This window comes from Musa acuminata, unplaced genomic scaffold (assembly GCF_036884655.1).
Source record: "Musa acuminata AAA Group cultivar baxijiao unplaced genomic scaffold, Cavendish_Baxijiao_AAA HiC_scaffold_519, whole genome shotgun sequence".
NCBI lineage: Eukaryota > Viridiplantae > Streptophyta > Magnoliopsida > Zingiberales > Musaceae > Musa > Musa acuminata.
In genome coordinates this window covers 1-27,436 of record NW_027020764.1, presented here as the reverse complement: position 1 = coordinate 27,436, position 27,436 = coordinate 1, and the positions used below count along the sequence as shown (strand labels likewise).

Below are 27,436 nucleotides of genomic sequence, written 5' to 3'. Positions count from 1 at the left end.
AATATTTTTGTTCACTTTGTTCTCCTTTAAAAAATAATTTTTATTAAAGAAAAAAAGAAAGAGGTCTTGCCACTGATGCTGCTCTCATGAGCTTCAGAGAATGGTCATGGTTCATCATGGTTCTACTGATACATACAAGAACCCTTCTGACTTCATCATCATTTGGATGATCAACTGGCACAAGCTTAAAACCAGTCCATGATCATTTCGGCCAGACTGCTTGTCCATGATCAAAGGCACTTTGGTAAACAGTCTCAAGGTCATCAAACTTAGGGTAGACAAACATGTATCCTTCTGAAATCTCAGCATTTCCAAGTCTGATGACACAACACAAGCATTGTGCTAAGACAATCCCAGAGCATATACAAAACCTAACTATAAATTGTTGAACCCTAATGTTAGTTCTGATATCAACAAGAATACAAAATTACTAATAGTTGATGGAGGTGATAAAAGAAGGTGAAGAAATGGACCAATTTGGAAAGGAGGGCTCAAGTCATGAATGCATTAACATCAAATTGGCTTCGGCATCATTGGCTTTGCTTGCAACAGTTGCTTTTAGTAGCTTGTTGACAATGGACACAATTAGCAACTCACAGTCTTGCATGTGAATCAAGAAATCAAGAAACCAAATAAGTGAAGATGGTAGCTGAACACACACAACAATCATTTCTATCAAAACCAAACTTCCAAGTTACAACTTTCAGAAAAAAGAATGATTCCCGATGCATGCAGAATATTTTCACATCAGTCACTTCCTCTAAGACTCCATTCTGTAGTGTATGACATAAATCTCTAAATGACGAGATATGTGCAGACATGGCAGGATAGCAACATCCTAAACATTCCTAATCCCTCTATTGTTCATACTGTTATCATTACGGGTAATGTGTGGAGTTCAAGCGAGAAGAAGAACCTGTGATGATTCCTTCTTTCTTCATGCATTGCAGCTCTTGCTGTACACGGCGGAGAGCGGCTGGCGGAGGGCGGAGGACGGAACTCCAGAAGCACTCCGCGCCGCCGTCGGGATCCCCGTCGGACGGATCCTCGGGGAGGCAGAAGGGCTCCGGGGCAGCGGGGTAGAGCCGGTCGCCGGGGACCCCGATGGCGGCAGAGCAGCCGTCAACGAGGGAGGAGAAGAAGACTTCGCGGAGGTCCCACTCGTCGGGGGGCTCCGGCACCAGCAGGCGCTCCCCCTTCTGCCACGGGAACTCGAAAAGCCCCGGCGGGCGGGACACGTCCATGCGGCGGCTCTCCCCCGTCTCGCCCCGCTTCCCCTTCTTCTTCTCCAGCTCCGCCGATGCTTCCGCGATGGGCCCTCCCTCCCTGGGCTCCTCTCTGTCTCTCTTCTCGGCGTCTCGATCCATGAATCGCGCCTGGGCAATGGCCGGTTGTACGAGAGACGCGAGGCGAGGGGAGGAAGATGTGTCTGTATGCGTGGAGCAGACGACAGACGAATGGGGAAAGCTACTTGAAGCATGTCTCGCACGCTACGCGAACCACGGAAACGGCCTCAACGACTCACGACGCGCTCTCGCCTTTCCCTTCTCCGTTTGTTTTATTTTTATTGGCTTTTTTCTTTTTTTTTCTATTTACTCTTTAATTTTTATACCCAAGAATTAATCATCTGATCCGTGAGATCAAATCCGCACCGTCGATGTTAGGCTCCGTCATAACCCGAAGAGCATTCTGCAGACAATCCTATCGTTCTGGTCAAACAAATGTGATCGCTGGTCAACTGAAGTCCCTCCGGACTCTGCTCCTAAGTTGCCATTCAACTCTGTTCATGCTGACAATAGCAATTCTCATCCATTTGTGGTAAGAACAGAATGCTGTGTATTATGGATGCAGATCTTCCTTTTTCCAATCAAATTATACATACATATTCTTCTCGATCTAAAGAATGCACACATTTTGTGATGATCAATCCTGTACAGTGTTTTCAGCAACCCCTGTATACAGTGACACCCAACCAGAGAAGACGAGATTGCGAGGAACTCACAGAAAGCATGTACCATGATCTCTCTGTCATCGATGGTGGACTAGAAACCTTTCCAGGCAGCAAGAACTTCCTGAAATATTTCAGCTATGAGCTCCCTATCGGCAGTCTGCAGGAAGACATTGAAATCTTCACCGAGCTCATAGATCTTTCCGAAGGCCACCAGGTACCTCATGCAGCTGCTCTTCAGCTCAGGCAAACGGTGGAGGTGAGCGGTTTGCAGCCTCTCGAGCACGTTCTTAGCATCGATGTCTTCCAAAAGGCTCTCGTGGCACGCCTCCTTCAGGTCCGATAGGTCATACTTGTCGGCCGCTCGCAGGAGTGCGAGGCGGTGGCCGAGGAACTCGTCGGCCTGGAAGTTTCCGTAGATGAAGTCGAGGAAGGCCCGGCAAGCCTCAAAGGACATGTCGCATATGTCGACGGCAGAGAGTTCCTTCTCCTTGAGGTCGTGCGAGAACATGCTGCGGAAGACGGGCGACCTCGCCGCGAGGACGGCGCGGTGCGAGCCGATGCTGCCGCCCCTGGCGTTGATCGTGATGTCGGTGTGGATGCCGTCGGCCAGCATCCGGCCGAGAGTGGTGAGGGCGGTGGCCGCCGAGTGCTTCGCGACCTGGTAGCTGCCCCAAATTGAAGAAGGCTCGCCACCCTGAAGTCCAAGAACATGAGAAAAGCCAAAGACAATGCTGATAAATCTAAAGATTAGAGTTCATGAGCGAAATGCATGTGCATACTGATGACGGCACAATCTTTAGATCAAGGAATTCAACGTCGATTATGAATCTGCCGGGGAGCAGGGTGTCGATTGCCCATACAAAGTCGTCGCTGTTCTTCAGCTGCCTGTCCCAGATTCCTGCACACAGAAAGACTTATTTGGTACAAGAAGAAGAAGAAGGAAGATTTTCTGGCAGGGAAGAACAAGACCTGGATGGATGAGAGTCTTGCGGTTTGGAGATGATGGGGAGACAACCTTGATGACAAAGGAGGCAATGGGCGGCTGCTCCCTCGTGAGGCTTGAAACCTCGGGGAACAGCTTCACAGACAGTTGTTTACTCTTCTCCACTGCAAGATACCTTCTTATCATGATCAAAACAAAGGATCGAATGATTAGATTCTATACTTCAGACACTGCATCTGACATCAATCTACGGGGAAAAAGAAAAGAAATTGATAGTAAGAAGTAAAGAATCATGATTTCCAGTGTTCATAAAGAAGAAGAAGAAGAGAGTGCTCCAGACAGAGTCGGAAAGCAGCAAAAGAAACAGCAGAAGAAGATGAACCGAAGGATACTAGAGGACATCGAGATGATCTGCAACTCCAAAATCCCAACTTTCTTCGTTACGTCCATGAAAGACCAGATCTTTATGCAGGAGAACTCCTAGTTGCCCCTTCGTCAATATTAAATCCGCTAAATTCAGGAAAAAGAAGCAGGGGACAATCTCTTGCGCACGTACCAGTTCCAGAGGCCGATCTTGAAGGGGTCGGACTTGCGGTAGGTGCAGGAGGCGAGGCTTTCGATCCTCCATTGCGCGAGCCGCGGCGTGGTCTCCACCTGGCATGCCCGCTCGCTCATCCCCGCCGATGATGCTGCCGCGATCGCTGCGGTGACTTCATTGATGCAGTCGAAGATCCCCAGCAGCTCCCCTACCTTTCCCAGCTTCACTCGTTGGGCTTCCTCCCTTCCTCCTCCACTCCCCTCTACTCATGAACTCCAAAAGACACAAGGCAAAGCAAACAATAACAGTACCAGTCCAGTCCTCAACTAAACCGGAAACAGGGGAGGAGAGCAGCAAAAGAGGGTCTCTTTCTTATTGGAGGGGAACCTGTTCCAGGAGTAATCCGGCACGCAAGGCTCAAAGTAATTGCTTCCACGCCATCAAAGGCCGAGGCACGGGAGAGGGAGAGGGAGAGGGAGGAAAGGTGCTTCTTTTATTGGCTTCCACTCCACTTCCCAAGTTCCAGAATTGCTATTCTTTAAAGCTCTGTCCGTCCGTAACAATGAGGCGAGGTGAGGTGAGGAGTCGTATCTAACCATTCAAATGATTCGACATGTGATGGCTCGATATCCTCCAAACCAATGGTGAAATTGCCAAGATACTCTTGAAGTCTCATTTCAAGCCTCAACAGTGATTGCTTTGGAGGATTTCTTTGAAGAACTTGCATCTACGATATGACCTCTTGCCTAAGCTGTAGCATTCCCTCTATGTTATCAGATTGACCCAACTCATATTCCTATAATCTACATGTCTCCTGTAAAATTGCAGGTCTGGTCATCTACTGAGATGGCATAGGAACATGTCAACCATCATCTTCTGTTCCATGTTGACTCCGGCGTCACTTGGCCAGGAGACACTCCTCCATCAAAAGCTACTCTCCTGTCAGACATCAACCATGATCGGACAGAGTAGTAAAGCATATCCCATCCATCGGGCAAGAAGGTTCAAAGGTTTCCTACCTGCACTCTGTTCCATAAAATTAGCTTCACATTACCCACACCACGTCTTCTGTGACATCATTCGAAGACAAAAACAGAAGGACAATGTCACCATCACATTAAATCACAAGGCGACACCTCAGAGGATGAATGAATTGGAGAGGGCTGATGGGAGTTGCCCACCAACAGCACAAGTAGCACTGAATTGGAAATTCCCTGCAATTCACTGGTGACAATCTACATTTCAACTTCAGCAGCATGCATCATAAACCCTGCCAGTGGGCATCCAAGCGGCATGGCTCTTCTTCTTCTTCTACTTCTTCTTCAGTCTGGACAGTGGTCAGTGACAAGTAGATGCATCTGACAGCAACAGCATGGAGGTGTCAGTATGAAGCTCACAGAGAGAAGTCTGTCTACATGGGTACAAGTGGTGACACTGCTTGTAACAGAGCAAGCTGAGCATACGTTTAGTCTTCAAATGTTGTGTGTCAAAGATCTGAGTCATGTCACCTGTAACTATGAATAAGAACAAGAGGTTAAATTAATCCATCTCCTATTCTTAATTCTTTGGAGATCCCAAGCAGACAAGAAAGGTATCTTTGAATCCTTGGTGGCTCCACTCCCACCCACTGGAATCTGAAAGCATTCCACTGCTGCAAGCGACTTGTATGTAACCCCCAACAATAGCCATATACCTGTCTTTAATTGCTCTGTCCCATTGCTTTCCAGTAGTGCCTTTTACTATGTACATCCAAAACACTTAATTCTCAATGTAAAAGATCACTCAATCAATCTTAAAAGATGATGATGATGGCTATGATATTATATGATCAAATTCTGAATGAGAAAAATATCTCCTTGTGTTTGGATTCTGAATCATTTGAATCTTGTGGGGTTGACAGCTAGTTGGATTGTATGGCACACAAGATGGATTCAGCTGATCCCTTCTTCTCCTATCACCAAACGTCAGTGAGGGCCACTGGGGACTTCTTCTGTGGTATCTGTTGCTTGCACCAAAAGCAACACAACTGTTGAAGGTGACAATGGTGATGCAAGCTATGGAACCCACTTGACAAGCTGCCTCTCTCTTCCATTGCCTCTATTTCTCCTGCCTTGTGCCGTCCCTTCATGGCTTACAAGTGGTTGAATAATAGACAGATGTCTCTTCCTTTTGATGGAAAGTGAGAGGGCCTCAGAACACTATCTTATCATAGCAAGCAACTTGCTGCATTATCCTCAGCTTTATATGCATTATATCCGATTGATTCGAATTCGAATATAAGTGATCAAAAATCAAAAAACGAATCGAGTTCTAAGTCGAACTGATAAGAAAAAACATAAAAAGAAGTTTACTATTGATAATTTCTTACTGTTGATTTTTTTTGTTCATTGTGGACGCCACTTGCTTGCAGTCCCCTTAAACGACGATCTTCGATGCTTACACGATGATCCATTGACGTTCGTCACCTCTGTGAGATTTGGGCCTATTATGGGCCGGGCTTTGAAAGGTCCGCTTCGCAGCCCAATAAGACCGATTGCGTACTTTTGGATTATATCGGTCTCTTATTCTTATCCATTAGTTTTATATTATCGTATTAAAAATGCCGTTGAAAAGATCGACGGCTGGTGATGCAATCAAAACTTTAAACGAGAAAGAACCATCGATTAGACTCACTCATACATTCGTTACTCGCTACTAAACTCCGGCCTTCGTTTGTAGGATTAGCCCACGTGGGCTCCACTATGTCAGCCTCGGTGTGAAATTGGGTAGGAGTCGAGGTGCCATTGGAACGCCGACTCGAGGAAACATCCACGCGAGCCACTCCGTTCGACGGTTCTCCTTCTCCGCCGTCAGCGGCTGGTGGTGTTCTCAGATTCGTGCTTCTTCCGCCCTTCTTCGTCTTGTTCTTTCGTCCGTGATGTTCTAATCGAAGGCAAGTATGGTTTCCTTGGCTTCTTTCTGCACTGCGTCTTTCGAACTTTATTTTTCTTTCAGTTTAGTGTACAGAAAGGTTCGGTCTTTGTCGATATATCGATGGTTTAGAGGAAGATTAGGTTTTGGAAAGGTACAAGGTTTGCTCGATTCTGCTTGTTTTACTTTCCATCCGGAAGATTTAAGAGGGTTTTGCCCCTGTATTGCGAAAAGGATCTAATTTTTCGTAGCGTTCACCGAACTGCAATCTGGTTTGATCTGAATGGATTCGGGAACTCCAGCGAAAGGAATTTTTTGTAGTTCTGATGCTTGCTTAATTCGTCTGGAGGATTTTGGTGCGAACAGTGAAAAACTATTTTAATTTCTGGCTGTGACCATGAACAGAGCATTTTGCTTGGGGAAGAGAGAGAGAAAGGCATACGATTCTTATAGATCTTATGCGATATTTCAGCTCTGGCCATGGGAGGAAAATTATCGAAGTCCAGAGGGTCTAATCATTATCCGCAATATGTATCTACGACATCACGGAGCACTTCGAGGTACTCATCACACCCGGGGGCACATGACCTGCCCAGGGCGACAGGGAGGTTGCAGAAGAAGTATTCGAAGATAGGCGATGATTACGACTCTGTTGAACAGGTACGTTATGCTCTTGGGTCTTCACCATGCGAGGTTAAAAGCATTCATTTGATGTTGCTTAACTACAATTTGTGAAACTATGGTCTAGTTCTTAGTATGCACTTGACAAGTTTTAGAACAAGATCAGACGTCACTCATAAAGAAGATCCTAAATTTGTGGTTGATAAGTGAGCACAGGAATGATATAGGGTTGTATACTTTACATGCATGATCCCAAATTTAAAATGAGTTATAGGATTACAGTCACTTTGAGTATTTGTATGTGCACAAGACGGGGAATTAATTGGACCAAGAATAAGTAATAAGTTATAATTAGCCTTTTAGGGAAGGTCTAGATTGCTACCTATGTTATGAAAGTGAATCTTGGCCCGAATTCATGTGTTAACGGACCGTGTAACTGCAAAGATGGTGATTGGAGCTGACAAGGGGTTGAATGGAGGATGATCAGAGTTGATGATGGGATGATCTTGATGTTGTCTGGTGAGGACATCAATATGTAAGCTCGGAAATATGTGATCACTTATGTTGGCTTGTGTCGAGTCCCACACCGAATTTATTTTCACAAAAGAAAACATTGGGTATAGGGCAAAATGCAATATTATTTGTGATTCTTAGGTTAAAATTTGGTCTCCTCAGATTTTTGTGGAACATAGGACTTCAGGAATTTATGAAAACAAAACTTAATATGCTAAATTTATTCAAAAACTTGCTTAGTTGACTCAAAACTCAACTATATTGGAAATGTGTACCATGGGCTCTGACAACATGGCATCTTTGTGCACTTCTGAGGCGAGGGAAGAAAGGAGCAATAACCAATTCCCCATAAGTGCGGTTTAAGGTTCACTTTTAACTGATGTTAGAATATCATATATTGAGGGATGGTCAATAACTCAAATAAATAGAAGTTTTATCAGCCGTCAGCTATACAGTATGCTGCTAACGTTTTGGAACATTTTACTATTCCATTTGGCACTTTAAGCTACGTTAATGAGTTGAAATTGATGATAGCCCCTGTAGAGAAACTCTAGTTATGATTCTTTGTCACATAACTTATAGCTACATTAATACCTTTCCGCCTTTTAAATGCAGGTAACAGAAGCTCTTTCAAATGCTGGTCTTGAATCATCTAATCTGATTGTTGGCATTGATTTTACAAAGAGCAATGAGTGGACAGGTTTGTTCCTGTCTCAGTGTTGCTATTATTCATGTTGTTGGTTTGCTATTATTTCTGAGAAACAATTTCTGACATGATTTTACTTATTGCAAGACAAAGTTAAATGATATTTTGGGGAAAGCATTTTAATTATTCTCAGCATATTGGTAAAATCAAGAGAATTGATCAAACAGAACCATGTTCTGATATGATTTTACAGGGAAATTATTCTAACTATACTCAGCATATTGGTTAAAATCAAGAGAATTGATCAACCTCAACCATAAAGTTTCACCTTATAAATCTTACATATGTATACCAGCAATATCCCTTTTTCTAGGACTGTGTGTATAAGGTGATTTGCTGCCTGATCATCACAGTTCCACAATCGGTCATCTGTTGCTTGCATGTATTAATTGCAAATCTTTGTCAAAGAAGAGTCATTCTCCTTTGGTTTAAAGATTCTATGTAATGCAAGTCCAAAATATTTTTTGGATTGATTATTCTAGTCGGAGTTGGGGGCTCACGGTTTTGTTGTTATATTATCGTGGTTAGAATATCTAGATTTAGTTAGTCTTACACTAAAAGAGCATAAAATCAGGGTCTGCCGTACCGAGCTGTACCGCTCGGTACGGGCGGTACGTATCGGTCTGACAGGTTGTCGATACACGGACCGACTGTTACCGGTCCGAGTGTACTGTAGTACTGTAGCAGTGCTACAGTACTCGGTACACCCGGGTGTATCGCTCGGTATACCGTACCATACCGGTACCGAGCCCAAGTCGAAATACCGGTATGGTACGGTATTACGAACCTTGCATAAAATGCTAGTTATTATTAAGTTATAAAATTATTGAGCCTTTGACATTTTTACAATTTGTCAATGCAATCTGCTATTAGGTAAGGTTTCTTTCAATCGACGAAGTTTACATGATATGGATCATTTTCCAAACCCTTATGAAAAAGCAATATCAATCATTGGAAGGACTCTCTCTGCATTCGATGAGGATAACCTTATTCCCTGCTTTGGATTTGGAGATGGTTAGTTACACTCTAGCTTATACATCTATTCAGCTGGAAAATTTATCTATAGTTGTTAGAAATTTTAAGCTACCTTCTATTGCAGCAACCACTCATGATCAGAAAGTGTTCAGTTTTTTTCCAGACAACCGACCGTGTAATGGCTTTGAGGAAGCACTTCAAAGATACAGAGAAATAGTTCCACAACTTCGTCTTGCTGGTTTGTTCATGTAGTTTTGGTTCCCTATAATTACACGAACTTCATGAAATTTTCAAATTGGTTAGTTATGGTTATTGGTATTTATAATAGGTCCAACATCCTTTGCTCCAATAATTGAAACAGCTATCAGCATCGTAGATCACAGTGGTGGCCAGTATCATGTTCTTCTTATTATAGCAGATGGACAGGTTTGTTACTCAAGCTGCTTCTTGAAGAACATGGCAGTTATTTGAGATGTTTTTTGAAGAGCATGACAGTTATGAGATGCATCTTTTGATCCTTCCGATTCTGTTTTCTCTCCAGAGCAGCTTACTCTTTAGGACAAAGCTGTATTTGATGGACTTGTTCTTGAAGTTCATAGACTATCATATTCTGGTAGTTCATGTGTAATTTCTGCATATTGCTGATCTAATCCTTTTTGTTTAAACTTGGTCTAGGTTACACGTAGTGTGGACAGAGATCGTGGTCAGTTAAGCTCACAAGAGAGAGATACTATAAATGCTATTGTTAAAGCTAGGTAAATAGTGGCATTTGCCACAAGAGGCATTCCCAATTCTTTATATATATATATATATATATATATATATATATATATATATATATATATATATATATATATATATATATATATATATATATATATATATATATATATATATATATATACATTTTGTCTGATCTTCTGATTTACATCTTTGGTATTGTAGTGATTATCCACTGTCAATAGTTCTTGTTGGAGTCGGTGATGGTCCTTGGGACATGATGCAGCAATTTGATGATAACATACCTTCTAGGGCATTTGATAATTTCCAGGTAATAGGCTGAACATACATTTCAGACACGTGTGTTGTCTAACATGTTACATTTGTGTGGAAAAATCACTTGACATTTGTTTTATTACCATGCAGTTTGTGAATTTTACAGAAATCATGTCGAGAAATATCACCAGTAGCAAAATGGAGGCGGAGTTTGCACTTGCAGCTTTGATGGAAATTCCTTCGCAATACAAAGCAACACTGGATCTCCAACTTCTCGGGTATCAAGATAATGTTTTAGTCTTATCTTCAAGAGGTTTAGAGCTGATAGGTTTTTTCTATCTTCCTTTTTTGTGTAGTAACAAACTGCCAGGTATTTGAGTTTGTTTAATTTCTTGCTTCTCAGTAATCGTAGAGGAATTGAGGAAAGGTTTTGTCTTCCGCCACCAGTGAATGGTAATGGTTCGACTGCAAAACGCCCAGAATCAAGCATTACTTATCGGAGTACTGGATTGAAAAAAAGCATCCCTGCTGAGACATCAGAGAGTTCTACAGAAGAGAGAAAGGTACGTCAGAATTGTAGATGACTTGATCTCACATTGCAGTCCTTTTACAAGTTTCTTAGTTGATAGAAAAAGAGGTTGCCGATTTAATTTGAAGCTTGTCGATAAGCAAACTGTCGGGCTTTGTTGTTTCTGACTTTTAACTTCATACAATCTGTTGAGTACCAAATTAGGACAAAAAAAAAGGGATAAAGTCTGGTCAATACGCTTTCTTTAATAAAAATGAATTCTAAAACATTCAGATCTGTGGCATATGTGGGTACCTAATGAAGAACCTAGCTTTCGGGTGTGGGCATCAGGTACATATATCTTTTCTTTGCTGCTTGCGATATCTGTGACATGTACTAACAATGTCTTGTGTAAACAGACTTGCTATGACTGCGGGAAGGATTTGAATGTCTGCCCAATTTGCTCGAGCCCGATAGCCAAGAGGATTAAACTCTATTAACACTCAAGATGTAATGTTTAAAGGAGCTGTTGGCCGTCTCGGCATTGCCATAAAGGCTTCTTTGAACTCGTATGGTTGTTGCTGTTGGTCTGATATGTTTATGGTGTACATGCGATCTACTAATGAATTGTGTATATTGTTGGGTTGCAGTTTTATTTTTGATTTTGTAATTTATGGTTGTCTACCTAAATACATTGGCTTTTCTTCTTCCCTTTCTGTTTTAAGATGATGCTGATGTATCGGTGACATTTGTATTGAGAACTAATACAACATGATTACCACATCAGGTTGGCTCTCAGATTTGGATCGATCACACCTACTTGATTACCACATCAGCTGATTGGCTTTTCACGTGTACGAAAAATTGGGAGCACTATTTCTTGGACAGCTTGAAATGGTGTTGCTAATTGGTGCAAAGAGTGGAGACTCGATCGAGCAGCCTTGAATGGTAGAAAATGAGACCCAATTGAAGGATTAGATAGTCGTCAGCCAAAGTTAGTTGATGTCTTAAAATTTATCTGATGAGATTTCCAAAGTCGACGTAGGTATCTCACACTCAGACCAGTATTTTGATGAGATTTCAAACCTCAATCTAAGATGAGTGTGTTAGATATTTTATATGTAAAATCTATAGAGTAAGGATTTAAATTAAAGATATGGAAAACGGCATTTAGAGGCACTCTTCGTTAACTACTTGACTTGATAGCTTATTTCCAAAGAGAAATAGACAGTAAAGCATATTACAAGGAGTTGGAAAAACAATACATATACCATTTCCAAAATCAATGCTTTAAAGCTTCCCCAAAGAAGATTTAACCATCAAGTTGGGATGGGAAACTTTTCCAAAGCATCACACAAAAGCCCGAACACTTCAAACACCGTTAGCGTGTGTTCTTCGTATGCTAGCCATCTTAAAGCCAAATCAACTAATGTTTTCTTATTTTATTTTTCACGCAATTCGTCACTTTGTGTTATTCTTTACATAATTCGACAAAAGATGATAATAGAAATTAAGAAGGATATCATTCACTCACAAAACAAAACCATGAAGAGAAGAAAATCCTAACACCAATCAACTATCTCTTGGTCAGATACTTATCTGACATCACCCAAACATCGAAGAAGTCAATCAACAAATATGCTGGTCCGCGAAATTGCAACAGAGAATCAGATGCTCAGGTATCGTCAACTTGTGAATGGAAAACAAAGCTCGGGAAAGTAGTTGTGATGTCCCTGGTGACAGAAAACACATTGATTAGCTACTCGTGGTAAATTAGCTGGAACTAGTTTTTAACTACATGATGACATGCATGAACTCCATAACAAGAATATTCATAAGTAAAAAAGCAAATTAGATGTTCTCTTTAATGAATTCAGCTGACAAGCTTAAATATTCATACAACAAAGATTTTTTTTTTTTGCTTCATTGTCTAGAAACAAAGACCTTTTAGTTTATCTAGACAGAAAATTTTAATTGTCATTATACAGAAATAATGATCTTCTAGTTTATTTGACATGTGCCCGATATATGTAATTGATGTGACACAGCATGCAAGACATTATGGAGGTACAGACCAGATCTTATTATACAGTTATAAACCAAAAATAATAATTATAGATTCAATATTAAAGACAGTTATATTAACAAGTAAAAGCCATAAAGAATGGTTTTCACTTTTCAGCACTCAGCAAATGAGTTAAAACAGGAACATGTGTACTTCACTGCAGGTTTTTAAATAATAATAATAATAATAATAATGTTCAAAATAAAAGGACAAGACCATGCCTTGTTTACTGGTACCACATTAATATGATTGTCTCACATGCATAAATTAGTTAAATGGTAGATCAAAAAATATAACATATGAAGATGGAATATATAAGAATTGAAAAAGCATATTGGGTGGAAAACTTGATATAGTCTTGCTAGTAAGAAGCGTACTTAGCAACCACAATATTCCATAGAAATAAGAAACTTAACTTCTTAATCATAAACTCCACTCCTCAAGCCTTCCTATTTCAGACCCAATCTCATAATAGAACAACTCTAACTTCTGAAAGTTGTGATGCCTTGTAAACAGAAAAGCAGCATTCACATAGTTTGTTTTACCTTTTCTTTTGTGTATGCAACTCTTCATGGATAATTCCAGTAAAATTGGTAAATATAAATTGTGAGCATTTCCTGATACTGTTATTTATGGTCCTAAACTCCAGGAATATGTTCCTTTATATAATATACGGCTTGACACCTAGAGCAATTTTTATTTCTTTGACAACAGAAACTTAAATATTATATATAACTATTTTGGATACTACATTGTCAGACAAAAAAAGGAACCACTAAGCATGGTTGAAAATTTTTGGTACAAAGATCTTTACTGGTCCGGGGACAAGGTCTGGTACATACAGGCACGCTGACACATAATATGTTGGCATGCTAGACGGCAGAGAGAAGGGTGGTAGTGGAGGAAAAAAGGCAAGGTGGAGGAAGAGAATAGGTGCTGGAACAAGACTAGGCAGAGGAAGAGAGGAGGAATACCGGACAGGGGCCGCAGCAGTTGAGCAGCAGGCGATAGCAGTGAATGAGGATCAGAAGTCAGAACTTTCTCCGGTTCAGAGAATGCGAAAGTGAGATTAAATCATTGAAAACCCTACAACTATTGATTCACAAAAAGAAAGGAATGGGTTAAGCCCGGCTTTGCAGAGTTACTAGATGGTAACCTCGAACCAGACTCAAACCAGTCGAAGCAGGTTGATCAGCACCTAGTTCTTTACAGACTGGTATACACTGGTCCAAGCAGTTTCTCAAAAATGATGCTGCTATGATCATAAAACCTCCGAAGTGACGCACTATACCAAAATATCAACTAGAATCTATTGCTATCACCAAATGTAACAGTCATCTAGAAAATCAAAATTGAAAAAAAAAAAAGAAATGACAAGAGTGAAAATTATTACTTGAGATATTGAAGAGTCATGTTCTTCAACAGAGAAGGATGCCTCAAGACAAGGTTCCGCCACTCTTCCTTGTCAATTTTCCCATCATGTTTTGTATCAGCTTCCTCGAATGTCTGAGAATCAACAGAAGAAAGAAACACATGTAAGTCAAGTTAGAAATGTGCAACAAGATTATTAATTAAACAATTCACTAAAAGAAACAATAATGATGCTTATGATGTGATTTTTAGGTTACCAAACGACTAGATGTCAGATGATAACTTCATTAATCACAAGTCAATTTAGTGAGTAGCTAAACATCAATGTGCTGTCCGTGTCATCATGAGACAGAACATTTACTAATTTGCATCTCCAATTACCAAAACTGGAAATATAAAGCATATATTCCAAAGGTAAATATCCAACCAGTTAAAACTTGATACCAGTCACACCAAAACTTATGCCTTCTTCGCCTCCTGTAACAACTATATAAGATGTATGCTATCTGCAACTACTGAGAGCCAAGAATTAACATTGACTTGGATCAACATGACCACAACTTAACACACCATTTTACCTCTTTACTCTTTCAGTCCCTAAGATATGTTGCAGTATATTTGGTCATCACATGCACTTACTACAATTCTACTGCAACTTTTTTTCTTTTGTGTAGTTGAATCTATTTCCATCTCATACTTGGACAGAATTGAAATCCAGGAGGTTAAAAATATAACAGGCCATCAAGGTTTGTAACTTCATACCATACCAGAGTATCGAGCTCAGCTTGGTATGAGTATATCGAGCAGTACGTCTTAGCGTACCGCTCGATGTGTGTGTATGTATATATATATATATATATATATATGTATATATATATAATAATAAAAGTTAAAAAATAAAAAAAAAATCATGACGTCGCCTCGTTTCTTCTCCCCACGCGGATGAGAAGTCGCCGACATCTCATCTGTGGTGTCCGGCGAGGGAGAGCGACGATGGATCGGGATCGTCAAGGGAGAGCAACACTAGATCTCCAGATTTTCCCTTTTCTTCTCCCTCTTCTTCCTTCTCCCTCGGCTAATACCACTCGGCAGCGAGCAGCGACGGTTGAAATTGACCGTCACCGGCCGATTTCGCATGGTAACGGGGTGGCAATAGGCCCAATCGACGGTATCATTCGAAATTAAAAACCCAGTAGGTCATATACCCGACTACTTTGGATCACATGGATCCTTCAAGCCATTTAGCATTATTATTGCGGAATTCTTCTGACAGTCGTAAGGCCATAACATATGTTATTTCTAATCAAATTTGTCTTTGGTCTTCTCTTGACTTGCACCTCAATTGTGGCGATAATGGTCAACTTCATGTACGTCCAAAACATATTAAATGATTCTCTGCATCTTGCCATTAACCAATGTGCAGAAATGCTGAAGATGGTAACTGAGGAGGATGACAGCCATAAATGTAGTAATTAGAAAATTTTGAGACAACACTAAAGATTGCAATGAAAACGTGTTGCCAATTATATTATCAAGATCCAACTAGGATCACATCTTCCAACCATGCAAATTTTTTCAGCAATTATGACCATCAAAATAGTTTATCGCTACGGCCTATTCAATCTCATTTCATATTCTTCCAGCAACACCTTTTTTTTATCTGGCAATAGCTCAAGTACATACAACCTTACAAAAGTAACAATCATGCTTAGAATAAATGACTGCAGGTTAAGTTAATACAAGTCGCACAGACTAATAGAACAATCACTCAACTTCCACAAAGATTGTGGTGGACTAATAGAACAAGGAAAGATATAGTTTAAACAAAATCATGTATTTAATCATACAAAATAAGTGATGCAAAGATGTGGCAAAATATCATAATATTAGAATTGGTTACTCATTAAAGAGCACAAAGACATCATGTATGTAATAACTAGAATTTATATCAGGAATAAAGACAACATAAAATGCTAGAATCACCTTATCAATAATACTTTCTATAACTTCATCTGACAAATTCATGCCCGACTCAGCAAGAGTTGCCACGACCATTTGCTTCACCTGTAAAGAATAAATCGTTATATCATACTTCGATACCAAATGAAACACATATGACCCGATAAATCAATTGCTTAGATAAGCTATAAAATTGTTCTAACTAAAATAACAAGTCAACTGTGAATAGATAGACAAGCTAATTAAAGAAACAATGATTTCTTGGTATTTCTTTTATTCTTAAGTTCAATATCACATATATATTTCTCTATATTACACATGCTCAATGTCATTCATTCAATAGAAGTCATGTAATAAATTATAACATGCTAAAGGGTATACAAGATACTATGCATTTCACATGGGTTCGCAAGCAAATACGAAATCTTTGACAGGGTATACACGCAAAAATTAATTGACATTGGCCTGATGGTAAAGTTGCTAAACTACAAGCTGTGTCATTGTTCGAAATGTGGATGAAAATTTTGATCAAATTTATGCAGTAGCTTATTTAGCAACTTACATCCGTTAGCAATGTGGAGAAAACTGTTACATAGAAAGATTTGCTTATTTCTTTTATTGTAACAAGTGGTCATCTGACATCCATAGCTCTAGATTCTCAATGTGTAGCATGTCATGCTGATATCATGTTTCTTGGTGTTACCATATTAGCTGTCAGAGAAAATTTGCAGAAAACATATTTGGTTCATAATCATCAGCGTTAAATAACTTTGTTTTAGTTAAATGTTTCCGTCATTTGCTTGCTCTTTTATATTAACCAATACCATTAAGCATGATAATACATTTATCATATAGATGTTAACAGTATCACCTCTGGCGGCAAACATCAATCTTAAGAGCATAGATTTTACTAGATTTAACAATTGAATGATCAACTAGAAGCTAAGAAAGTGATTTTGACACAAACTAACATAGTTGGTTAGAGCACTGAGTTAAAGTTAAGAAATGATATGTTAATTGGAGAACAGAACCTATGTTGTCACAAGTATCTGTAACAGGCTATTTAGATTCCAAGACCTTGTTCATATATGAGAATCGAAGTTAGCACAAGGTCTTCATTATTGAATTTTTTATTATATACAGAATCATAATAATTTTATTATTGACTGAATACCTCTTGTCTTTCAATAAAACCTTGCTGCTTCAGATCATATAGTTGGAAAGAGACTGTAACAAAAGAAAACATTAGGTTATTCATTATCAAAACATCAAAACAAAATATGGCCAGTGAAAAACACAAAGTTAGCATATATGGGTAGTTGGTATGGAAAAAATGAAACAAAATACCAAAAATTTATAGCAACTTCCCACATCATCCTGTCTACAATCCATCTAAAAGAGTTGAGACACGACCATCACAACTATGGAAAAAAAAACGACGAAAAGAAAATGGCAATGCATGATCTAGCAATTGCCAGCTAATTAGTTGTTGATATTAGCATGAAATGATATATCAGATATATAAATCTTAGAGGACACTGTATCAAAAGGAAATATAGAATTGAAAGGCTTCAATGTAGCATTTTGAGTGACATAGACCTAACACAAATATTATAGTCATTATGATCAAAGCTTTTTCCACCATGCCAATGTAGTGTTAGAAGAAAATTCAAAATCCAGAAGGCTCCATAGAAAGATTTAATAAAAATGTTTATGATCTACTACCCAGATGATGTCAATCCCCTAAAGCAAATGTCATATTTTACACCAGAGAAAATTTAGGAAAGATATGGACTTCAGAGCTAAAAAGTTAGTTAGCGTGTAGGATCTCAGAATATATGTCCATGCAACCACAGAGCAACCCTCCAGGACTCCTCAAGTATGAGAAGAAGCTAGGAGATGGGGGTGAAGAAAGTTTGACACAGAACCAACATTCATACCAAAAAGCACAAATAAGACAAAAGGTTCCTGAAACTATATTCCTGTCGTTAAATAGGAAAACAATTTGAATATATAGTACAAATGAAAAAGCTTGGGCTTATATTAAGGGTATTTATAGTGACAATTTTTAAAAGAATAGTGCAGATTGAAACTCACACATTATTGAATCAGAAATTTACGTTAAGGGTACTTATAGTGACAATTTTTAAAACAACAGTCCAGATTGCAACTCACACATTATTGAATCAGAAATTTACATTAAGGGTACTTATAGTGACAATTTTTAAAAGAATAGTCCAGATTGCAACTCACACATTATTGAATCAGAAATGCATGATATAGGAGGGAACCAACCAGACAACTATGACATTGCTAGCATGTGATACGTGACAACATATGAATTACCAAGACAACATTTTAATAAAGAAAACTTGAACAACACAGACTCAAGTGATAAGATTTAAATATTTGGTAAAGCATATACAGTGCACTGGATTTTGGATCTAACAAAACAATAGTAACTTCAGATCTTTTTCATTGGGATTCAAACATTTCCTGGCATCTGTCTGCTAGAATGTTCCAGACAAGTTGAACAAAGAAAACAACAAAAGAGAGTATATTACATCAAATTGCATTGCTTCAACATGTTTGTGGTGCTTTACTTGGTTAACTTGCACCACCAGATACATCAAATTAAATATTTGATTACCATACAGTCTGTATATGTTGAGAATTCTTCAAGGCATTAATGAAGTAACATTGACAGACTTACACTCAATCTTATCATCAATTGGAGCATTAGGATGGAATACAGAAAGAGCACGTGCAAACTCTTCAAATCCCAAAATTCCATTGTGTTTTGTATCAAATAAGTCGAACACCTGTGTAATTAAAAATTATAAAAGCCATAAGAAATTTCATATGTACAAAAAACACAAGAACACTAAGTTACCGGCCTTGTTATTTTGTCATTAAAAAAAAGCCCATACTACATGTTGGAAACATAAACCAACAAAAATCAATTTACTATGATTTAGACTTGGCATAAAACCAGAAACCAGTGGTTGTATTTCAATCATGCACAGAAAATTTGAGTGTGGAATCCCTCCAAGAAAAACACTGTATACTCATGATAAAAACACGTTCAAAGCTTTAGGCTTATAAATTAGACCACATGGTACACATAAATAAGAAATAAGCCATGCCAAAAACCAGAATTGGTTATCTGGTTATAACTAAGGCCAACTGATGTGGCTTTAGACAGAGTACAAGACTAATAAGTGCCTTGGCAAGGCAACTCTATTAAAAGAGATGGTGAAAGAGGAGAGGCCTATGTGAGCAACGAGAAACTGAGATAAAGATTGCCGGACCCAGAAAAAAATGTAAAGGATGTAAACCGAGATATGAAATTTTTAATGCAATTCAACACTGGGATACTCCAATCCTGTTGAAGCAACCACCTGGCAACATGTGATGATATTCCAGAACAGAGAAACAAAAACATTTTTTTGATCCAGAGGGAAAATCAAGCACCAAATAGTTCCATAGGGCATACCCGATCAGCAAATAAGCTCTCCTTCTTGTTAGTCTTGAATAAAGCTAATTGGAATTCTTCCTGAAACATGATGATTAAAGCAAGCAGTCAATTGTATAATAGAATCGTTGCACTTTGTTCATTAAACCTTGACAACTTAAATTTAAATGAAAAGCATATACCCCTTATAACAGGACAGTGGCACAAACTTTACGATTTCAAAACTTTAAATGATAAGAAAAGGTTAATATTTAATAACACATCTAATAACTGCAAAAGAATAAAGAATCATGCAAAATCTACTGCCAGTTCGTCAAGTTCAAAATTTTTTATGGAATGTAGCAAAAAATTACGAGACTGGAATTTTTTATCAAAATATTTTTATAGGCATGAAAAGTAGATAAGATGCAAACCTTGTTGATCAACCCATCATCAATTACAGCACTGCTGATCTTTTTGAATAACTCATATAGTGCTTCTATTTCACTTACACTAACTGCAAAGAAATTAGCATACAATGTTTTAGCCACTACTTTGCGGACTTCATTGTTGTAAAGTATACACACATCAAAGGACAGGTGCAAGAAAAGCAAAAAAATTCTTATTTTCACTGCCAATAAATGATCACAACTTAGGAAGTGGTATGAGCATACAAACGGTTTCCCTGGCCAAAACCTCAGGATCTTCAAGACCCTTTGCCTGATTGTACAGGTCAATATCACAACACCTTAGCAAGACAGCAAGTGAATGCTTGAAAATATCTAGGCACTGCAACATTATAATTCCAACTCATCAATACACTCCATTCCTGCAATTGTAATAAAAACCAATGAATTTCACAATTAAATTTCCTGCAAAATCAGCAAAATATATGTCTTGACAGCAAAAGTTGTGGCAAAAATTCTAATATACTTTGAGTTTCTCCTCATTTTGATTCTGATACAAAGGACTAAAGAAACTTGATTAAATTGGAAGTATGCAAGGACTTCACTACACTGACTAGCAGGAAGCACCGATCAGGGTGGAAGAGAAACTCCTAAACTTTACAAATGACTAGTGTGGGAGATGAAGATATGGAAATTTAGATTGTGAACAAAATGGAACCAAAAAATGAACAATTCTGAATTTAAGAGATATGCTTGCTCCCCAATCTTTCAGCACAATGGTAGAGGAATTATAATTAAAAAGAAATCTAACAAGTCAACTAATTTCCAGTTTGTACAGAGGCACTGGAATTGCAGGAGCATTTAGAAAGGCATAGACACTAAACACTCTGTGCACCTCTGACAATATGTCAATGTTATGTAGAGACCAACAGGCACATGGTCCAGCCTTTTAGGGATAAGAGAATAAATCATCCAAACCCATATGAAAGTGATCAAAGAATGTGAATATAAACAAAATGTCATCTGAAAAGAAAGGTTATTTTTGCCAGTGTTGCACAGAACTCCAACTCGGCTGTTGAACATTATTTTCAAGGTTTCGTTAAATTGACAATATCCCAGATACTCAGCTGTGATACGGATGTAGCAAATAGGATACCACCAGCGAGGACTTGTTATCGTTTTCATCAATTCAATCTCAACCAAAGTTGATGTCCAATGTAATATAATCAAATAACTTGCCAGGGTTGGAACACCGAAAAGAGATCAGAGAATGAAGCAATATACAAATTTAGTTGAGACAACAATATCTCATTATTCTTTAATAATCCCGACCACTCATACTGGTAAAAGAAAACAGTCGGAAAAATCCATTAAAACAGGTGGGAAGTGATAACCAACTTACGGACAAAGCGACCACCTTAAGGAATCCGTTACGAATCAAAAGGATCATGAATTTAATCCCTTTCGAATCAAAACGACTATGAATTTGTTGTATAGTTAAATGTAAAAGCGATGCGGAGAAAATACTAATTACCATGAATATTAGTAGCAAATTTCACCCTTCCCATATAACTACAACCAATTAACCATTTGTCTTATGACAAATTCCATTTCTCTCGCACAATCTATTACATGAATTTCAAGGTACCTTTCTCCTTCCCCACGACACCAAACCAGATTTTTTTCCTTCAGCCCCAAAATTTTGCCTTTCCTTCTTTCCCCAATCTACGACTTCACTAATACACATAAATCTGGGGAAACATTGCAGATCGTCCTTTCAGAACGCTTAATTACCCAACGAGAAAATAACAAAATTCTCTTAGAAAACAAGCCAAATATTGCCATCTCAAACAGATCCACAACACCGTCGTTTCGATCGAGGGGTCCCCGATTCGGGAAGAATATTGAATGCACGGATCCAAGAAGACGAACCAAAATTAGGGTTCCAACCCCGAAGATGCAACGAGGAAATGACACGGAGAGGGAACCTTACCGCTGAATAAGAACGGGAATCCAAGAGACGAGGAATGGGTAGGCCGCGTTCGGCGACACGATGATGACGATGCTCTTCCTCTCCGTTTCTCTCGCGGAACAAGGCCTCATTGCTTATATAGCAGTCCCGAGCTCCACCGTCTCATAACGTCCGTTAAATTTCTGTCATTAACGCCGCTTCTTCGCGTACGAAACACGTACGCCCGTCCCGTTATTGCTGATGTTGATGCGGTCGTGTGAGTTCCACTCGGCTCTCATACGACACGTACGAGCCACATCGACACCAACGAATCAAGGACTGGGGATTCGATGATGTCATCTTGGATCGGTATCTCTGTTATTATCTGTGATATTTCTTTGGGTCATCATCATTAATACCTGTAAGAAAATATTATCATCATCATTTTTTTTGTTTTTTCTTTATTTTAACATTTAGAACTGTTTAATATATTTGATAGAGTAAAACTACGCGAAAATCTCAAAAATATTCTCAAATTCGATTTGTCAGGTAAAATATCACAGCCGTCCATGTGGTTTCCCCTTCCAATCATTTCCGTGCAAGTATCATCCGACGGCTTCCATTGCTCCGTACTTGATGACGGGTAAACTGAGACGTCTCTTTTTTGACGGACGGCCAGGATGCGTCCAATGTCACTCAGCCCACCTTATCGACGAACGAGAAGTGCGCTTCCCCTGTTTGGTGGCTTGCACGGGACACCGGAGTCAGAATCTTAGTACGGGATATAGCACACTCGAAGTCACCTTTGCTGGTCCTCCAGTAGCATAGTTTCTTTGGCTCTTAGTTGCAATGATGTCATTGATACCGCAGCAGTCATCGATTATATCTCATATTTACGATCATGTAATCTGACCATCAATAAATTACTTGATCTCTACATGTTTCCCGTCGACGATGCAAGCCTAAGCCCAGCCCAGTCCAGCCCATGACAGTAAAAGAGGAATGGGGGTAGAAGAGTCATTACATGCACGGCAAAGAAAAGGTCGTCGTGGGTTCGAGAAATGGCCTGCTTCGATATCGCGGCGGTCCGCGGGGCCCGCACAGGCCGCCACCTGATCCCTCCCGCTCGCGATTTACCCAAAACGCCCCCACGGAAGCGCAATAATAACGAAAAGGACGGGGAGCGAGGAAAACAAAAGGCACGCCTTCGGTCGCCTTTTCGCTGGAGGGCACTCACTACCTTTCACCGACCCACCCTCATCCCGTACCGTCCCTTTCTTCAACTGGAGTTGTATGCGGGGCCCACCTGTGTTTCGCTACCTTCTCCATCTCCGGCTCCAACCACACGGCGGGTGCAAAACGGGTAGTTCAAAAACGAGTAGAAGTAGTTTGTCTAGTACACGGGAACCCCTTCCGGCTTCCTCATCCTGTCATCTTCCTCCCCGCCTTTCTTCCCTCCCATCTGTTCGTCGACGATTCCTCCCGTGTGGGAATTCGATTTTGCATCCCTCGTCTTCTGCTAGGGTTCCCACTTTTGTTCCGTGCACGGAAAGAGAAAGCTTTTGATAAGATCTCCATGAATCGGTAGTTTATTTCGAGGAAGCTTGTTGTTGATTCTCGTTAGATATTTTGCGTCATGATCAGTCGTTTCGCTAGGTGGATTCTTTTCCCCTTGATGTGGATTTCGTACAAGCTGTCTGTGTGTCTTTTCGTTCCTTGGATAATTAGCGGGATGATGACGCAGTATTAAGCGATGCATAGTTCAACCTTGGTCTTATCAGTTTACTTTTCTTAGATTTGATGGAAGTCGAATTTGACCAAAAAAGTATCCTTTTTCAGATTCTTCAGTTTCCCAAACGTTGCTTTTGAGAAGCATGGAATCTTCTCGCTGGACATAGTAGTTTTGCCGGTGAAGTTGGATTGTTCATGGAGGTCTCTTGCTTTTTCCGTATACGCTTTTAGATGTTAGGCAGCTTCCAAGATTCCAAGAAGTACTTTTTAGATCATTGCCTTTGTGAATTTTGAAAGACAGGTTGCCAGATTGAAAGAATCTATATATTTGTGAGATTCCTTAGTGGAGATTTTATTACAATAAGATAAAAAATTTCGATTGGCAATTCGTATGTAAGCAATGTTGGGAGTTAGAGCTTTAACCTTAGCTCTTTGTTGTTATCATGATTAATGAACTCAGGCTGGCAAATCTTTCTTTATAACAAAATCTATTAATTGTGACTTTTTTTTGGCTAAATTTGAGAAAATGCATTGAAAAGTTCTCTTTTTGTTTTTACTAATTTGAAACCTAGCCAAGTATAACTTAGTCACTTATAACTTTTAGGTTTTTTTTTCTTTTGGATATATGCTGACATTGATCGAGTTTTTCAGGAGTATGCTGATAACTACGACAGTGAGGACATTTCTTGTTAAGCCACAGGAACAGGAGCAGAATTTGATTTGTTTGCTTGTCCTCTGAGAGTGAGGAAGCATGAGCCATCTTTGTGATTTTTGTGGGGAGCAAAGATCTGTCATCTATTGCAGGTCCGATGCTGCTGCTTTGTGCTTGTCATGTGACCGCATTGTTCATTCTGCAAATGCACTTTCTCGACGCCATTCGCGCACTCTTTTGTGTGACAGTTGCAGCACACAACCTGCTTTTGTTAGGTGCATTGAGGAAAGTGTTTCACTCTGCCAAAATTGTGATTGGAATAAGGATGGTGGATCAGCAGTTGCCAAAGGACATAAAAGAGAGACAATAAATTGCTACATAGGTTGCCCGTCTGCAGCTGAGCTTTCGAGAATGTGGCCATTTTTTAAGGAGTTTCCTCCTATAGAGGATGCTGATTGTGAACAGGGATTGGGCTTGATGACCATCGATGAGAACAGTGTTACTAATTGTTGGGGACATCCGGAAAACAGCATTTCTGGTGCAGGCAAGCTGAATAATCCAGGAGCTTTTGATAAGTTTGATTCCTTGATTGGATCATCTTCGAGGCCTGCAATATGTTTGATGCCCTGTACTGCTGATCTGGTAGCTGGTTCAGTAGATTCAACTACACCTAAGGTGCATTTAGGTTTTAGTTCACTTTATTTAGCTTCAAATTTTAGAGCCCATCAATGGTTGCTGTCTTTTAGACAAAAATCTACTACAAATTCAATTACCAAATGCAGCTCTACAATTCAAATTCCTCTTTTGCCTTAACAGACTTGATACCAAGAGTTGACTTGCATTTTATGTTCCAGATCTTTTTTTGTTGCCAGCAAAGATGTATAGTTGCTAATTTCATTAACAAGTATCTATACAGGATAGATTAATATGTTTAGGTGTACCCTTGATTACTCTGGTACCATTAATTACAGTCTACCAAAGTATCAGGTCTTCTGGCATTTTCACATAGTGAGAACCTCAGCCATGCTGCTTTTACACCTCATTCCTCATTTTTTGTTGCCAGAAAAGATGTGTAGTTGCTTTTCTCATTAATGAGCAGCCTACACGATATATTAATAGGTTTAGGTGTTCCTCCATTCCTCTGGTATCATAAATTACAATAGATTATAGTAAACTCATCTTCGGCTGCTGCAGAAGCTTCATTTGGGCTGAAGGATTAAAATTTGCTGAGAGAAACTGATTTGTAACTTAAATATATGATGCACTATCTGTGAGATCTAAGTACGGTCCTTATTCTTTGAGAATATGCTTAAGTGCACTTCAATGTTTAGCTTCTTATACTGATTCCAATTGCCAATAGCTTTTTGACTCATTTGCAGTTATCTTGTCCTGGGACAAATGATTCTGAATTATGCAAAGATGGTCTCTGTGATGATTTTAATTTGGATGATGTGGATTTGACTTTTCAAAACTATGAAGAACTTTTTGGTTTATCTCATAACCAAACAGGGCATCTTTTTGATGATCACGGGATAGATGTGATTTTTGATCCATGGGACACTTGTGCTGCCAATTCGAACTGCCAGGATGAATTTGTTGGAGAGGTACATATTGTCACTTTTGCTTTTGCACTTTCTGTTTTTTTAAGAGCAAACACCATCATTCTTTTTATCTTTTAATTAAAATCAAACACTAGTTCAACAGACTCCACCAGCTACATACATCACCTAGTGTGCGCTCAACTTTATTTTGTTGTCATGCAGTAAGTACTTCCTGCACCATGTTCTCTTTGGATTTTTATTATGGAAGAAAAGATGGTTTCATAGAAATTCATCCCTTCATTGAGGTTATGATTCTTTGTTGTTGTTGTGGCTTGTAAAGGTTGTCAGATTTCAAGTGCTTACTTAAGAGGAAGGAATGCTTTAAACTAGTTGTGAGTTTGTGAGGAACCTGAACTAACTGCTCGATGGACATAAATGTTACAATTGATGAGTTATAGCTTGAAAAAAAAAATTATGCATGTTGTTCCATTTTTCTTTGGAATTACAAAAAAAAATATATCTTGTGTTCTACAACCATGTTAGAAGATGACATAATTTTGCTAACTAATTCATTGGTTACAAGCACACTTGTGGATTAGCAATTACATCTTGATTCAACCATTTCTTCTTCGTCTATTCTCATTGTCTCAATGTCCTTGATAATTGCCTGATATTATCTATATGTCAATACCCTATCTGAATATCCCGATTACAATTGGTAAGAGATTTCATGCCACAATAGATTAATTCATGCAGAATTTAGTTGCCAACAATGGAAGGAACATTGTTATTTTACGCCTGCCCTGCTTGCTTCCATCACTTCCAATATGTTAGTCAAGCTCAAGAGTCATCACCTTCCTTGTATATTCATGACAACATGGTTTTGTGAAACACCTGATGAGTCTCATATTGAATTACCTGAGACAGATACGATGCTGTGCTGTGCATGGTTACTATATCCATTAAAAAAAACGATATATGCATGACAGTGACCAGCTATCATATGATAACATAATAGATGCTTCTTTGGATTACATAATTTAAAAATGGTTTACATGGTAGTATGTATCTGTGTTTTGTTTTCCTAATTAACTGTTTAAGCAGCTTTTGCCAATTTTATCAACTGATGATTTCAAGTTGTGAACTACTTATCTATTTATGTGTCATCAAGCAGTATACTTAAGATTGACAACATTTTTCACTCTTGTGGTCTCTTGTTTGTTCAAAATAATTGTCCCTATTATCTTTCCTAGGCATCTTCTGAGGGGCAGGTTAAGCCTTTGCCAACAACATGTAGCAATGCAGTCTCTGCTGATTCTGTGATGTCAAATCCAGGACAAAATGTGGATTCAAGTATGTTTTTTCCAGCACGACAAGCCCACTCCTGTCTATCCTTTTCCTTTTCTGGTTTGACTGGTGAAAGCAGTGCCCGGGATTATCAAGATTGTGGTGTGTCATCAATGCTTCTTATGGGTGAGCCTCCAGTGTTCCCAGCTGGACCTGAGAGTTCCATGTTGCCTACAGCCAGCAGGGATAGCGCTGTGATGCGCTATAAAGAAAAGAAGAAAACACGCAAGTAAGTTTAGACTCTGGCAAATACTAAAATGGATGTTATATCGGAAATGTAATTTCCCATCAAAGTTA

General features: G+C 39.2%; 4 protein-coding genes across 13 annotated transcripts; 2 read left to right on the top strand and 2 right to left on the bottom strand.

Annotated features, from left to right (window-relative positions):
- Positions 1-1,812: 1,812 nt before the first annotated feature.
- On the bottom strand, positions 1,813-4,101 carry LOC135583268 (BTB/POZ domain-containing protein At1g55760-like). Its single transcript, XM_065176470.1, has 4 exons — positions 3,451-4,101; positions 2,921-3,069; positions 2,731-2,849; positions 1,813-2,645 (listed from the first exon to the last, which is right to left on the bottom strand). The coding sequence occupies exons 1-4, from the start codon at positions 3,567-3,569 to the stop codon at positions 2,043-2,045; spliced, it is 990 nt and encodes a 329-aa protein (XP_065032542.1). The 5' UTR covers positions 3,570-4,101; the 3' UTR covers positions 1,813-2,042.
- A 2,104-nt stretch (positions 4,102-6,205) lies between these two features.
- On the top strand, positions 6,206-11,372 carry LOC135661138 (E3 ubiquitin-protein ligase RGLG2-like). Of its 5 annotated transcripts, none has more exons than XM_065176478.1 (12): positions 6,206-6,364; positions 6,815-7,002; positions 8,092-8,176; positions 9,056-9,196; positions 9,282-9,395; positions 9,486-9,583; positions 9,833-9,912; positions 10,103-10,208; positions 10,304-10,431; positions 10,557-10,716; positions 10,956-11,012; positions 11,081-11,372. In XM_065176478.1, the coding sequence occupies exons 2-12, from the start codon at positions 6,823-6,825 to the stop codon at positions 11,159-11,161; spliced, it is 1,230 nt and encodes a 409-aa protein (XP_065032550.1). In that variant the 5' UTR covers positions 6,206-6,364; positions 6,815-6,822; the 3' UTR covers positions 11,162-11,372. The 5 variants fall into 5 exon arrangements, with proteins under 5 accessions (XP_065032550.1, XP_065032548.1, XP_065032549.1 ...); XM_065176476.1 differs by having other exon boundaries at positions 6,230-6,364; positions 9,321-9,395; XM_065176474.1 differs by having other exon boundaries at positions 6,233-6,364; positions 6,748-7,002.
- Positions 11,373-12,072: 700 nt separating this feature from the next.
- Positions 12,073-22,038, bottom strand: LOC135661139 (calcineurin B-like protein 3). The gene is made up of 9 exons (XM_065176479.1): positions 21,911-22,038; positions 20,185-20,339; positions 19,945-20,027; positions 19,553-19,612; positions 18,770-18,878; positions 17,231-17,283; positions 16,081-16,161; positions 14,120-14,232; positions 12,073-12,394 (listed from the first exon to the last, which is right to left on the bottom strand). The coding sequence occupies exons 2-9, from the start codon at positions 20,306-20,308 to the stop codon at positions 12,337-12,339; spliced, it is 681 nt and encodes a 226-aa protein (XP_065032551.1). The 5' UTR covers positions 20,309-20,339; positions 21,911-22,038; the 3' UTR covers positions 12,073-12,336.
- A 1,095-nt stretch (positions 22,039-23,133) lies between these two features.
- On the top strand, positions 23,134-27,374 carry LOC135661135 (zinc finger protein CONSTANS-LIKE 9-like). Of its 6 annotated transcripts, none has more exons than XM_065176468.1 (5): positions 23,134-23,452; positions 23,708-23,800; positions 24,251-24,926; positions 25,631-25,855; positions 27,046-27,374. In XM_065176468.1, exons 3-5 carry the CDS (start codon positions 24,351-24,353, stop codon positions 27,370-27,372), a joined length of 1,128 nt encoding a protein of 375 aa, XP_065032540.1. In that variant the 5' UTR covers positions 23,134-23,452; positions 23,708-23,800; positions 24,251-24,350; the 3' UTR covers positions 27,373-27,374. The 6 variants fall into 6 exon arrangements, with proteins under 6 accessions (XP_065032540.1, XP_065032539.1, XP_065032536.1 ...); XM_065176467.1 differs by having other exon boundaries at positions 23,134-23,524; XM_065176464.1 differs by lacking the exon at positions 23,708-23,800.
- Positions 27,375-27,436: the final 62 nt, after the last annotated feature.

Excerpts from the sequence above, each read along its gene's own strand:
- LOC135661139 (XM_065176479.1), bottom strand. The coding sequence starts at position 20,308 with ATGTTGCAGTGCCTAGATATTTTCAAGCATTCACTTGCTGTCTTGCTA. Across the intron at positions 17,284-18,769 it reads AATTGATGATAAGATTGAGT|TCTCTTTCCAACTATATGAT; the intron begins GTAAGTCTGTCA and ends CTTTTGTTACAG. Across the intron at positions 14,233-16,080 it reads TAGAAAGTATTATTGATAAG|ACATTCGAGGAAGCTGATAC; the intron begins GTGATTCTAGCA and ends GTTGATTCTCAG.
- LOC135583268 (XM_065176470.1), bottom strand. The coding sequence starts at position 3,569 with ATGAGCGAGCGGGCATGCCAGGTGGAGACCACGCCGCGGCTCGCGCAA. Across the intron at positions 3,070-3,450 it reads AAGATCGGCCTCTGGAACTG|GTATCTTGCAGTGGAGAAGA; the intron begins GTACGTGCGCAA and ends CATGATAAGAAG. Across the intron at positions 2,850-2,920 it reads CAAGACTCTCATCCATCCAG|GAATCTGGGACAGGCAGCTG; the intron begins GTCTTGTTCTTC and ends TTCTGTGTGCAG.
- LOC135661135 (XM_065176464.1), top strand. The coding sequence starts at position 24,351 with ATGAGCCATCTTTGTGATTTTTGTGGGGAGCAAAGATCTGTCATCTAT. Across the intron at positions 24,927-25,630 it reads TAGATTCAACTACACCTAAG|TTATCTTGTCCTGGGACAAA; the intron begins GTGCATTTAGGT and ends ACTCATTTGCAG. Across the intron at positions 25,856-27,045 it reads AGGATGAATTTGTTGGAGAG|GCATCTTCTGAGGGGCAGGT; the intron begins GTACATATTGTC and ends TATCTTTCCTAG.
- LOC135661138 (XM_065176478.1), top strand. The coding sequence starts at position 6,823 with ATGGGAGGAAAATTATCGAAGTCCAGAGGGTCTAATCATTATCCGCAA. Across the intron at positions 8,177-9,055 it reads AAAGAGCAATGAGTGGACAG|GTAAGGTTTCTTTCAATCGA; the intron begins GTTTGTTCCTGT and ends ATCTGCTATTAG. Across the intron at positions 10,209-10,303 it reads GGGCATTTGATAATTTCCAG|TTTGTGAATTTTACAGAAAT; the intron begins GTAATAGGCTGA and ends ATTACCATGCAG.